Consider the following 14,508-nt stretch of genomic DNA (forward strand, 5'->3'; position numbering starts at 1 on the left):
TTAGTGATACACTTTAAATGACAGGCAGACTTTCTTGTTACTTCTGTAGTGTTCTTATGAGGATTACCAATCACATACTGGACTCCTTTATTTGCTTTGGTTCATGAGCACACTCACATTCATGACACATGTATGTTTATGCAGATTGCTTCCACAAACAAACAAAAAGGTTCAGATCAATAGTTTTAAAACCTTTTTACCACCAGCATACATCATATCCTGTATCTGTTGGACTCACCCAGAAGTCTATACACCTTTAGGCCTGGAAGGTTCTTTACCTTCTTACCGTCAGTCTAACACTTCTGCATTTGGAAGACTTCAATTAACTTTTTTTTTCACTGTATTGTTAGCGCTGCATACACACACACATCAATCCATTAAATCCATCTTATCAATGTTAAACAAAACACATTCACATTACAATTTGTCACAAACTAATCTTTATCACACATAACAACAGCTCCTTAAATTTTTTCCAACCCAGGTGACCATAGAAGAGAAAACAAGAGTAAGTTCATCACTTTGGTCCATACTACAGATACTATAGTGTACTATACTATAACATGGACCTAGTTTTTGCAGGCATTTATTGTTATATATAATGCAAAGGAATAAGCTCGCCTGCTTTTTATAAATATAATTATAATAATTCCCATGAGCAATAGTACAAACCAAACAGCAAAAATTTAGACAGAAATTATTTACACATGACTTCAACTTAATGCGTTGGCATCAGGATTGGCGATATGAAAAAGATAAACAGTGTTCTATGCAGTTACTGAATTTTTGCCAGAATTTAAGAGAGTGCAAAACAAATTCAAATATAAACTATTTCTAACAAAATAACTATGCATCACAGTTTCTACTGTGTCATCTCCTTTATGGATTTGTTGGATCCTTGGTGCTGGAGAAATAAACTCTCTGCACAGCATCATCCGAACCTGAAAGGACATGAGTTACATTTAAATTAAGGCAATGCACAAGGGTTGTACACAAGCCTTAACATGTTGCAAGTAAAACCTGATTGGCAGATGAAGTTGAGGTTCTCCCCACAGGGCTGGTCCTGCCAGAGGAAGTGGTCCGTGCTGGCCACGCCTCCACAGGTGCTGGAGTAGCTGTCAGGAACAAAATCTTGTGGCCAATTTAAGAAATTCATGGAATATCCAGACATCCAGAACCACTCGTCTGCTCTGAGGGATCTTTTGGACAGAGAAAAATATATGAACAGATTTAAACTGAATGGATAAACTGCTATTGATAGAGCATAGGCAGCACTTGTTTACATTGAGTTTGACAAAAGCTACATGATTGATATTTATCTTTAAAATAACAATATATATATTACTAATTTGTGTGGTCAGGAAGACACTAAATACATTTTGTTATTCTGCAAGCTCAAGGCTGGCCTTTCCGGTATAACACTTCAGTCCAAACGGAATAAAAAAAGAAATGAAAATAAGAAGAATTTCACTACAAAAAAAAAAAAAGTGTACAAATCAAAGTGTACAAATCAATCAATAGAAATTTCTTTCAAATTTCTTGTGGATTAAATAATGTCAATTAAGTTTCTGCCACCCCTATGTTAGAGCAGGTTTGCTGTTGTCTGGGAAAGGCAGCTGTGGAAATGAGTATACACAACAAAACAAAGCATCTGCCTTATAGATTTACAGTACCATATCACACTAATAGAGCACTTCGCCCTCGCTCTGCAGGCCTACTTGTTGTTCCTAGAGTATTTAAAAGTAGAATGGGAGGGAGAGCCTTCAGTTTTCAGGCCCCTCTTCTGTGGAACCAGCTTCCAGTTTGGATTCAGGAGACAAACACTATCTCTACTTTTAAGATTAGGCTTAAAACTTTCCTTTTTGCTAAAGCATATAGTTAGGGCTGGACCAGGTGACCCTGAATCTTCCCTTAGTTATGCTGCAATAGATGTAGGCTGCCGGGGGATTCCCATGATGCATTGAGTTTTTCCTTTCCAGTCATCTTTCTCACTCACTATGTATTAATAGACCTCTCTGCATTGAATCATACGTGTTATTACTGTCTCTCTTTCACAGCATGTCTTTATCCTGTTTTTCTTCTCTCACCCCAACCGGTCGCAGCAGATGGCCCCGCCCCTCCCTGAGCCTGGTTCTGCTGGAGGTTTCTTCCTGTTAAAAGGGAGTTTTTCCTTCCCACTGTTGCCAAAGTGCTTGCTCATAGGGGGTCATAATATTGGGTTTTTCTTTGTGCCTATTGTTGTAGGGTCGACCTTATAATATAAAGCACCTTGAGGCTGTTGTTGTGATTTGGCACTCTATAAGAAAAATTTTATTGTTATCAGAGATCACTTCTTCTTTGAACAATTGGTAGTTATTTTCATTTTCTTCATACACTCAACAAAAATATAAACGCAACACCTTTGTTACTGCTCCCATTCCCCATGGGATGGACGTAGAGACCTAAAATTCATTCCAGATACACAATATAACCATCCCTCCCAAACAGTGGTCACAAATCAGTCCAAATGTGTGGTAGTGGGCACATCTGCTATATTGAGATAATCCATCCCACCTCACAGGTGTGCCACATCAGGATGCTGATCTGACATCATGAGTAGTGCACAGGTGTACCTCAGACTGCCCACAACAAAAGGCCACCCTGGAATGTGCAGTTTTTTGCGCTATTGGGGGTCGGGGGACCCAGAACCGGTCAGTATCTGGTGTGACCACTATTTGCCTCATGCAGTGCAACACATCGTCGCATGGAGTCTATCAGATTGTCAATTGTGGCCTGTGGAATGTTGGTCCACTCCACTTCAATGGCTGTGCGAGGTTGTTGGATATTCGTGGGAACTGGTACACGCTGTCGTATACGCCGGTCAAGCACATCCCGAACATGCTCAATGGGTGACATGTCCGGTGAGTATGCTGGCCATGCAAGAACTGGGACATTCTCAGCTGCCATCTGCCCTGAACAATGTGAACCATGATTCATCCGTGAAGCGCACACCTCTCCAACGTGCCAGACGCCATCGAATGTGAGCATTTGCCCACACAAGTCTGTTACGGCGACGAGCTGGAGTCAGGTCAAGACCCCGATGAGGACGACGGGCATGCAGTTGAGCGTCCCTGAAACGGTTTCTGACAGTTTGTGCAGAAATTGTTTGGTTGTGCAAACCAATTGTTCCAGCAGCTGTCTGGGTGGCTGGTCTCAGACGATCTTGGAGGTGAACCTGCTGGATGTGGAGGTCCTGGGCTGGTGTGGTTACACGAGGTCTGCGGTTGTGAGGCCGGTTGGATGTGCTGCCATATTCTCTGAAACACCTGTGGAGACGGCTTATGGTTGAGAAATGAACATTCAATGCACGGGCGACAGATCTGGTTGACATTCCTGCTGTCAGCATGCCAGTTGCACGCTCCCTCATTGCTTGTGGCATCTGTGGCATTTTGCTGTGAGACAAAACTGCACATTCCAGGGTGGCCTTTTGTTGTGGGCAGTCTGAGGTACACCTGTGCACTACTCATGATGTCAGATCAGCATCCTGATGTGGCACACCTGTGAGGTGGGATGGATTATCTCAATATGGCAGATGTGCCCACTACCACACATTTGGACTGATTTGTGACCACTGTTTGGGAGGGATGGTTATATTGTGTATCTGGACTGAATTTTAGGTCTCTACGTCCATCCCATGGGGAATGGGAGCAGTAACAAAGGTGTTGCGTTTATATTTTTGTTGAGTGTACATTGTTCACATTTCTTTCTAGCTTTTCTTGTTTTGATTTTGTTATTTCTTTGATTTCCTTGGGGTCATCTGACATTATTTCTAGTTCTTTAATAGATTTTTTTTATTACACTTGTGATTGGAGAGCTCCACCATCTCATTTATATTTTGTCATGCTGATTCACTGATCTGTAAATGTACATCAACTAAATGAATCTATAGCTATCAGTACCTGCGCAGTCCCAGCCAGACGTGGTCTGTGAGAGAGAAAGGAACGAGGCCCAGCAGCTGCTCCAACTCACTTTGCTCCTGTTGGCTGTGAAGGCTGAGCAGGTCCCAGTAATAACGTCTACAGTACATCAGAGCATCAGACCAGCAGAGCCTCTCTCCCACCACCGTCACGTTCCTGCCACCAAGCTGCAGGCTCACAGGCGGAGGAGGGCTGGGAGGAGGTGGAGGAATGACAACATCTGGCACTGCAGGGAAGTATTCTTATTAGAAACCATATTTGGTTTTTTATTGTTTTCCGTTTATTTTAACATCTTAAATTGCAATGTTCTGTATTAAAATTGGACACCGAAAGCTAACTGTGAGCAAAGATAAAATAATAGAAAAAAGGGTAACAACAGTAAAAATGTTACCATAATTTGAGCACACACAACAACCAAAGAACTTCCAAAAATAACATCCCAAGACCCTACCAGATAGAGAAGCAAACACCTCCACTTCACACAGGGTTGTGTAAGTCTTTTTTCCTGGTATGATCACAGTGACGTAGCGACCTTCCATTTCATTACACTGGAATGTGTATGTTGGTGTACCATCTAATGATTCGATCATGCCACAACTGATGGATTTAGAGAAACAACAGAGAAAATGTCAGTTTTGATTTCTAATCTATGTTCAAACATTAGCTTGTTGTTGTTTAAGTACAGAAAAAAATTTAACTTAATGGTTATGGAGAAATGCTCAGAAATCAGATCTCACCTGGGGTTTTGGTTTCCATTTTGATCCAGCGAGTTCCCGATCAGGATCTGTGCCCCAAGAATCCTTTCTATAACAGCATCCTGTCTGTTGTTGATGGTGACAGCAGTGACTTTATAGACAGCCAACAAGTCTACTCTCCACCAGGGACCCAGATCTTCTAAAGTATGTGTACAGCATCCTGAGTCCAAGTTTCCATTTCTGCATCCATCGACACCTTTTGAAGGCCCATATGCTGCACTAACGGATGACTGTACTGTTTCTCTGTTTAAGGCCACATTTTGAAGCGGCTCCACTAAATTGTTGAAAGGAAAAAATGGGCATGAATCAGTAAAAGGCAGACGTCTTTCAGTAGATCAGATCCAGTCACTTAAAGCTCTACCTGCTGGGGCAGCATACACCTCCACTTCACACAGGGTGAGAGTCTTCTTCTGTCCAGGAAGAAACACGTTCACAAAGCGACCCTCCATGCTGCCTCCATCACACCAGTATGTGTAGGTTTTACCCGCTTTGATATGTGAGATGGAAGCACACCTGACAGCAGAGAGTGTGGGGGCAGTATTATGTTAGTATTATGGACTTCATGTTAAGGAGAAAGTAACATCAAGTAATTAACTAGTCCTGTGGTCGATAATATGTATATTCTAATTGCTGAAACATTGCTGTTCAAGTTATTCTAAAATAAAACAAACAGAAAAAAAATCACAATGAACGTTGACTGATATAAAATTACCTGGGATTACTGTTTCCATTGTTCTCCAGTGAGTTTCCTATTCTGATCTCAGCTCCATCCAGTCTTTCAGCACAGCAGTCTCCTCTGTTGGTGACTTTTACAGCAGTGATTGTAAAGCTTCGCTGCAGGTCCACCCTCCACCAGGGGTTGGTCTCGTCTTCAGCCGTGTGGCTACAGAACCCATTGCTATAGAACGAGTTCCGTCTGCCATCGATGGCTTTGGACGCAGTGGCAAAGGAGAGTGTAGATGACTGGGTAGCTTCTCCTTTGAGTGCCACATTGGGTAATGGGTATCCTTGAAGGAAAACCAAGAAAACAATCATTTCTTTTGGTTGGGCTCTGACAACCCTTACTGGTAAAAAAACAAAACAAAAAACCCCAAAACAAATAAGGATTAAAGCATCATTATATTTTTTCAGTAATCAAAAACACCCTGACACGAAAGCCTTCATTTGTACTTTTACATAGTCACTTATAGTCTTCCTTATCAGCATCAGAATTAGTGGTGCAACGGATCAAAAATCTCACAGTTTGGATCGGATCACGGTTTTAAGTCACGGATAGGATCAATTTTCGGATCAGCAAAAATCGAAAAGAAAGACAAAAATTCGACTCGCCATTTATTTATTTAAGTATCTTTTGCCTATTAAAAAACATTCAACTGAAGACTCATTTCACTCACTAATACAAAAACAAATTAAGGTGCATATGGACATTATGGACCATGCTGGGCAGCCTCTGCATTCTCTGCACACGGCCATAAACAACCAGAGGATTCTGTTCAGTGACAGGTTGCTTCTGCCAAAGTCAAGGACTAGCAGACTTAAAAAGTCCTTTGTCCCACAAAGGACTTTTTAAACTGTTTAACTCCTCGCTGGAGGGGAGAGGGAGGGGAGACGGGGACAAAGGAGGGGGGAACAAGTAAGCTGTAGTGCCTTTTCACTGTGCAATAGTTTTTGTTAATAAGCAACGGAGTAATAAATCAAATCACTTTTATTGTCACATCACATGTGCAGGTACACTGGTACAGTACATGCGAGTGAAATTCTTGTGTGCAAGCTTCACAAGCAACAGAGTTGTGCAAAAAATACAATAACATAAAACAAGCAAAATATAAGAATGGCTAAATCTGAGAGTAATAAATATATGTACAATAGACTCACTTGAAATGTGCCATTCCCTTGTATTCTTATTCCTATTTATTCTATTTATCCCTTTTGTATTCTCTGTATTTATATATGTGTATATATGGTATTGTAGCGGGTCAGGGCTGTTCGGGGTTCTGTTTTTACATTTGTGTTTTGTTTATGTTGCCATAGTGACAGGTGACGCCCTCTCGCTGCGACGGTGTGTCCTTCCGGGGTCAGAGGGCGCCCTGTGTGTTGTTGTTGTTGCTGTGCTGTTGCCGCGCTGAGCAGTGAGCTAGCGGCAGTGTTCTTCTGGCAGATGTAAATAAATGGCGGTGCTCCCTGGCTAAGAGGGCGGGGGAGCAAGACCGAACAGAATTCTGTCTCCTCCTTGTCTGAGCTCGCCACAGTATATTACTGCTCACATTCTGCAACTTCTGTCGGTGCTGTGCAACTGGAAACTGAATTTCCCAGAGGAACCCACCCGAGGGATAAATAAAGTTTCATCTAATCTAATGTAATCTATAGGGCAGTACAGGGCTTTGTATTTACCACTCCACTGTGATATAACGAGCGGTCACGGTCACGTGGCTTTCCGTTACCCTGGAGGTCCACCCATTTGTAGTTAGAGCAACAGAAGATGCCTGGGACAGTTCAGCCATAACTTTAAACTTCTCCTGCTCATTCATGCTTGGAACGATCTTGTCACACTGAAGTGGACGATATATAGCATGGCTCAAGCACGTTCATCACAGTTTAAACTCCTTTTTGCACAACGGAATACGGCCTCCCGTCTGCAGCTAAACACCCCATTAGCTTTTGTAATAGCTTTAGCCCGGTCGGATTGGGCAGCAAAAGGCTGCTTAAATACCGCAAACTCCTCTACTCCGCTACTTGGACTGCTAGCGCTGACCATAACTATCGCTTGACAGACCCACCACGCGCACCATACACATACTTTTTTTTTCTTTTTCGAATGTTCGAATCACGTGCGTACCGAACCGTGGAGTGGGATCAGTTCGGATTTCGGATCAACCGTGATCCGTTGCACCACTAATCAGAATTAAAGGTATTTACCGTAGTACACTTCAACCTCGCAGAGATTTAGGACCTTTGCACTTCCTGGTAGGAACACAGTGACGTAGCGTCCCTTCACAGAGTTACATGGAAAGTAAAACGCCTGTCCCTTGGGAATGTGAGAGATGACGGCACACCTGTGTACGAAACAGTCAAATAGAAAAAGTATAAGAATGAATATAAAAAAGCCCTACTGATATGATGATTACTGACTTATGGTTATAAATCAAGCTCTTTCACCTGATGCTTTTAGAGTTACTGATTGATGTTGAATTTCCAATCCAGATTTCAGCACCATCCAGCCTGGTTTCCATTTCATCTCTATTGATTATCATTACAGCTCCAATTGTATACACATTTACCAGGTCTACTCTCCACCAGGGATTAGATTGTCCACTGGTAAGTGTGCAAGACCCTCTTTGATAGCTTGCATCTCTGTTTCCATCAACTGCTCTACCAGCAGTACCCAAGGGCCCACTGGTTGAAGATTGGACAGCTGTTTTTTTCAGTGCCAGGTTGTAAAGAAGTTGACCTAAATGAAAAAAATAACTATTAATCAAAACAGAGGGCATTATTGTTATTTTCTTCTGGAATTGAGCATAAAATAAAATATATATCCATGTCGAGTGTCAAATTAGGAGTTCTTATATTTGTATTTGTGGTGGTTTGCAATAGGCAATTTACTGCATATTGCACTGAATGTACAGTCACAACAGCAGCTCGTAGTTTGACCTGATGTGTTTGTGATCATTTCTTCTAGAAGCGTTAATTACGGTGTGTTCAATCCGAACGCGATAGATGAGACCAGAGCGTCAGGTTTACATGGAAAGTCAATGTAGAAGCGCGATGATGTGCGACTGCAGATCCCGCGAAAATTCAGAAGCAGATTTGCGTGGCTAGTTATTCTGAGAACCCCTGCTGCAATAAATGAGGGACCACTGTATATACTTTCTCTGTGACTATTGTTTTCAGCCTGTTAACATTTAATATTGTCTAATTCTGCAAGTTTTTGCTTTATTACTTTAGGGCCAACCAGAAGAGATAAGAGAATAGGAAGAATGAAAAGATCTCAAAATATTGAGAATTTCTTCCTGAAGAAGGCTAAAATACAACCAGAAGCAGAGAGCAATGTCAGGGAAAGGTGGACTGAGCAGCAGTCATCATTGTCATTGAGTTCTACAAATGAAGGTATGTGTGAAAATGAATAAGGAAAATGCAAGGAAGGGATGTTTATATTGTCAATTGTTCAACCAATTCATAGGGGACAAATCCTAATATTTGGGAATAAATAATTAACTAAGCAAATATATGTATTGTGGCACATAATTAGAAAGTAAAACAAAATCCTTCTTTAAATAACATGTTTTTTATTTAATGATCCACCTATTCTAAATCACTGATAATATTTGATGAAGCATAGAGTAGGTACTTGAGTAAATGTTTACTTTCAAAACATAAAGATTTTTGCAACTGCTGCTGTTTACAAATGTTTTTGTACTTCTTGTCTTCCTAACATGTAACACACTCTTATTAAAAGTTCAAGAGGTTTATTTTTGCACAATTTATACTGAAAACACTATCAAAAGAATATGGGCTCAAAATGTGGTCATAAATATTTTGTACTTGTAAATCAGGATTTGTATGTGTAAAAAAGATTTGTGTGTGTGTAAAAATGATTGCCGACATTCCTTATCATACATGCATACGTCTGTTGGCTGAGTTGGGGAAAAGTTCTCAATAGAGTTTTTGAGCTCAGCAAGGAAATCTGTCAGTTCATGGACATGGCATGTATAATGCGGTGAAGGCATTTCAAGTGAAGCTGTCACAAATGCACCAGTGCAACCTGCCTCACTTTCCCTGTTGCCAAGTAATGTTGAACCAAGTCAGTGCAACAGTGCTCCCAAATGCGCACTTTGCTGATAAACTGAGCGCACTGAGTTTGCAGCGCTTTGGTGACTTTGAAGCAAAAAAATGAGAATTTCGAGCTGCATTACAAACCACTTACAGTTGATGTGGAAACTGTACCAGTGCAGATTCAGATTGAGCTGCATTCTAATGGGACACTCAAGGGAAAGTACGACACTGAATGGCCCGCAGAGTTTATTAGTTATATTCCTGAAGCAATGCCCCCGGCTCAAACCTTATGTATGTTTTCATTTATTTTTTTCTGGGGTTTTTGGCAGCATGTTCATATTTCTAACTTGCATAATTTTGACAGGATGTATTTTTTATGGAGAGCAAAATATTTAAAGTTAAAGCTTATTTTTTAAAGTTTATTTATTCTGGAATTATATTCCTGTCTGTATTCATATTTATGTTTACAAAAACATTGTTTTAGTGTTCAATAAATGTTTATCTTGTCTGGCCTGCGACCTAAAGTGTGCATTGAGGTTTGGTCCCCTGTGCAATTGAGTTTGACACCTCTGTATTAAGAGAACACTCTCTGTGTGAAAAGTAATGGCTCTTCCTTTGACAGTCATGAATTAACTTTAATTAACTACACACTGTAGAAACTTGAGTTCAGTATCAGTGGACACACTCAGACCTGAGCAGACCTGCTGAATCAAGACATCACTTAAAAAGAAGCTGTCTGACAAAGTGAAGCAGGCTAAAAGATCAAACAAAGTATCATCACTGATATCAGTCTACCTCCAACAGTGGAATGGTTTGTAGGCTTTTTCTAGAACCATGCATTCGTTCTGAGCTGTCAGATTTATCAGGATTAATTTGCCCTTTTAATAAAAATAAATAAATAAATATGGATTTTCATTCAGCTTCATCTTATTGATCTCAACTGCCATGCACCGAGACAGTTTCATGTTGGTTTGAAGGTAACTTGCTCCAGCACTTGGCTGTGCTTTGAGTTTTTATTTGATTTGTGATTCTCTTGGTACAATCCATTGGTTGTCATTGAAATCCGCTTTTTAATATTCTTTTTTTTCCAGTTCCCACCATATGCTAAGTTTGTAATTACTAAAAAGTGTTACCTGCCAGTGCTCCAGATGTTAATGTTAACATGATGGAAATGCCTGTTAACATATAGAGATTGAAAATATTTAAAAAACTGAATTATTATTTTGAATTGTTTTAGTGATGTGTGCATTAAATGCTATCTATTGTCATTTTACCATTTTTATAGACAGTTTAAGAAAACTTACCAGTGAAGCTCCACATATGACTGCCCCTCATGGTTATGGAAAGTATCCAAGTCAAATTAATTCTGACATTACATATACTAATTAATGGTACACTCCATCTGGTAGCTAGATTGACTTAGTGCCTCTGTAGCTTTCTACTAAGCTCTCATAATCACACCCTTGTTTGTTGAGATTTAAAAAAATGCAAATTTTAGTCACTAAAGTTTGCATGAACAAAAAACACACCCAGATTGATATCTGCTGCTTCTTCTGTTCTGCAAAGGTTAGCAAGACTGGCTACAGAATTTCAAGGTCAATCCACTAATTTCACACACAACTAGGCCTGCATAATAAATCGAAAATCTATTGTCATCGCGATACCAGCCTGTGCGATGGGCCCATCACAAAAGATGGCATAAACTGTGATAATTGGGTACCTCAAAATGTTTACACATGTGCTTTAAAGAATTTACCAATCAAAGAAACCCCTTTACACATTTGACCAGTCAAATAGAGCCCTTCATAGCATTAACCAATCAAACGGATTAGAGGCCCGTCTCCCACGTAGGTGGGGAGCGAACAACACTGCAGCAACGAGTCAGAGTTGTAATGGCTGAGAGTGAGACGCATGATGAGAACACTACTGACTATGAACTTGTGTCTAAAAAAAAAAAAAAAAAAATAGTACCTCGCTTATTTGGAGGTACTTTGGATTTGATAAAGACAACTTTCTCCAAACACAGGTACTCTGCAAAACTTGCCAAACACTCGTGGCAACCACCAGAGGAAACATGACTAATCTGAACCATCTTCTTCAATACAACCAGAGAGAACTGTTTGAATAGTTCCAGAAAGACAGGGCTAGCCAAACAAAGGTTGCTAATGTTAAGACAAAGAGCACAGCAGTCCAACAGCCGTCTCTGTATCAGAGTTTTTCAAGTGGAACTCCTTATGAGAAAACGTCAAAGTAGTACAAAGAAATAACAGAGGCCATTACACATTTTTTGGCTAAAGACATCATGCCTATAAATACAGTTAGCAGAGAGGGCCTCACCAGTCTGATACATAAAGTGGACCGGAGATAACGCATCCCCTCACAAAACTACTTTTCCCATGTCGCCATTCCACAAATGTGCGAAACATGTCGCAAGTCATGTTTGAACTGAGCCAAGCTGAAAACTACGCACGCACTAAGACCTGTGGTCAAGTCGTACAACGGAACCATATATGAGTTTCACAGTGCACTTCTTCACCGAAGACTTTGAACTGAAAACACGGTGTCTAGACACTGTGTATTTTCCAGACTCTCACACTAGTGAAAATATAGCCCATGTATTACGTGAGGTGCTAGCCAGCTGGGATCTTAAAGAAGTCCGACAAGTGTGCATCACCACAGACAACGCTGCCAATGTTGCGAGAGCCACGGAGCTAAACAACTGGGTCAGACTTCAGTGTTTTGGACACAGGCTGCACCTAGCAATCAGTAAGTTTTATTCAAGGCAAAACTTTTTTTAACTATGAAAATGTGCTGTACGTTACTATCAAATTATTTTTATTAGCTTCAACTTATGTAATGACAATATTGATAAGGATAATGTTACCTTTTTTTTTTAGACAACTTTAGTTATACGTTTCAATTCGTTTTTACAAACAGGTTTTAAACAGTACTGTTTTTTTGTTTCCTCTTCTTTCTCCAGAAAATTCTGTCAAAGATGATGCCGCAATGCCTGAGCCATTGGACTTTGAAAAATGTTAGTTGGACATTTTTGCCACAGCTGGAAAGCAAAGATGGCTCTGAAAAAAGCACAGCAGAAGCTTAACCTGCCAGAGCACACACTCATCACAGAATGCCCAACCAGGTGGGGTTCCAGGCAGAAGATGATCGAGAGAGTCCTGGAGCAGCAGCGGGCCATTTCTGATGTCATCTCAGCAGACAAGAAATCAAGACACTTGATTCCTACTTGGCAGGATCTTGAGGTACTGGAGTCTGTCAACCAGGCATTACACCCCCTTCAAGACTTTACAGATGCCCTCTCTGGTGAGAGTTACATTAGTGTTTCATATGTAAAACCGGTCCTTCATCTGATGAAGACGTCGGTGCTTGCAGAGAAGTAAGAAGACAGTGATTTGACAAAATGAATTAAGAAGAAAATCCTTGACCACCTGGCGTGCTTCATGGATCCCAGATTTAAAGTCAGCTACATCAGCACTGACCGACTCTCAGACATCAAGACCAGAGTGATGTCAGAAATGGAAGCAGTGGCAGAGAAGGTATTCATGCATGCTTATATATAAAACCTTTCAATTCATATTTAGTCCAAAATGTTTACTTTTCCTGTATTCTGCTCTCTGTTCCAGGAGAGAAGCTCCGCTGAACCAGAGGCCCAGACAAATGATCCACCCAATCCTCCCCTGAAGAATGCAAAAAGGTCACTGGGCAGTTTCTTCAAGGCATCTCCAATCCCTACCTCCTCTTTTATGCATGTTTCATAAGCTGTTGAAGCTGAGCTTAGCAGCCACTTGCTATCAACAGCCATAGACAGTAAGGAAGACCTCTTGGCATGGTGGAAACTCCACCAAATTACATTCCCACAGGTAACCAAGCTTGCAAGGAAGTATCTCTGCATACCTGCAAGTAGCTCACCTTCAGAGAGATTTTTTTAGTACATCAGGAAACATAGTAACATGTCAGCGCACATGTTTAAAACCTTGGAAAGTTAACATGTTGGTTTTTCTTACCAAGAACTTGCCATAAAAAACATCCACTCAGGAAGGATGAATGCAAGATAAAGAAACCTTTTTTTTTTCCAAAAAAGTACAAACATACACTACCTACATTGTTCTTAATTGTTGATAATATTAGTCTTGGCCAGTACTACCACAAAGGTAGACAATTGTTCTTTGGTGTGTTTCCACAGCAAACAAGTTCTTACCTATAGTTTAATCTAGTAAAGTTTCCTCTCCAGTTTTGACTTACATCATAACTACTTGGTGAGTGGTAAAATGATGAAGAACTACATTGAGATAATTTGCAGTATAATTTAAGTTATGTTTATTTAAAACTAATTATAGACACCGGAAAGTATATCTTTCAGAATTCAAGCCTCAGAAAATTTTTTATGGGGGCAATGTTTCAATGCTAAAGTGCACTTTGTTGTTACACTGCTAATACAGCAGCTTTCTTTAAATAAAACTGTTGTTAAAACGGAAATTATATATTTGTTTGTTTTTTTGCTATTTATTTTATTGCAAGTCATATTGTTATCACAATATTGATCACAGTAATCGCACATTGCAGGTTTTCCTAATATCGTGCATCCCTACACACAACCATATCCGCTGCTGTTTAAATGCAAACTTTATTACCTTTTAAAAACATCCATTTGTGTTGTTGCATTTCTCAAGTGTAATCTACATTTTAATGTTAAAGCCTCTAACACAACAAGAAATACCCGTTAATAATGTGATATATTGCTGAATATAGCAATGTATTACATTTGCTGTGGAGGGATATTTAACTTAGTAATAAGCACAAATATTTAGTACAAGTAAAATTACTATGAGCAAGAGTTATGAACCAGACAAACATGTTTTTTGTGCAGAAGAGTGTACATAATTATAGGAGTGCAAAAAAGTTCTTCTAAATAAGCTAAACATTCCATTGTTAGTATGTCATTCTCCTTTACTATTTACTTGATGCATTCTTGGTGCTGTAGAAGTATACTCTTTGCACGTCATCCACAG

General features: G+C 40.1%; 1 protein-coding gene across 1 annotated transcript; it reads right to left on the reverse strand.

Annotated features, from left to right (window-relative positions):
- On the reverse strand, positions 1-5,553 carry LOC146674539 (uncharacterized). The gene is made up of 7 exons (XM_085396849.1): positions 5,424-5,553; positions 5,073-5,224; positions 4,694-4,985; positions 4,408-4,553; positions 3,939-4,182; positions 1,021-1,199; positions 1-941 (listed from the first exon to the last, which is right to left on the reverse strand). The coding sequence occupies exons 2-7, from the start codon at positions 5,158-5,160 to the stop codon at positions 880-882; spliced, it is 1,011 nt and encodes a 336-aa protein (XP_085252975.1). The 5' UTR covers positions 5,161-5,224; positions 5,424-5,553; the 3' UTR covers positions 1-879.
- Between the last annotated feature and the right edge of the window lie 8,955 nt (positions 5,554-14,508).

This window comes from Rhamphochromis longiceps, linkage group LG3, assembly GCF_057381845.1.
Source record: "Rhamphochromis longiceps isolate RC_006_pf linkage group LG3, R_longiceps_female_GT1.1, whole genome shotgun sequence".
Taxonomy (NCBI): Eukaryota; Metazoa; Chordata; class Actinopteri; order Cichliformes; family Cichlidae; genus Rhamphochromis; species Rhamphochromis longiceps.

Coding starts and splice junctions, on each gene's coding strand:
- LOC146674539 (XM_085396849.1), bottom strand. CDS start 5,160: ATGGAGGGTCGCTTTGTGAACGTGTTTCTTCCTGGACAGAAGAAGACT. Junction 4,554..4,693: donor AATGGAAACCAAAACCCCAG/GTGAGATCTGAT, acceptor TAAATCCATCAG/TTGTGGCATGATCGAATCAT. Junction 1,200..3,938: donor GTCTGGCTGGGACTGCGCAG/GTACTGATAGCT, acceptor TCTGTCCAAAAG/ATCCCTCAGAGCAGACGAGT.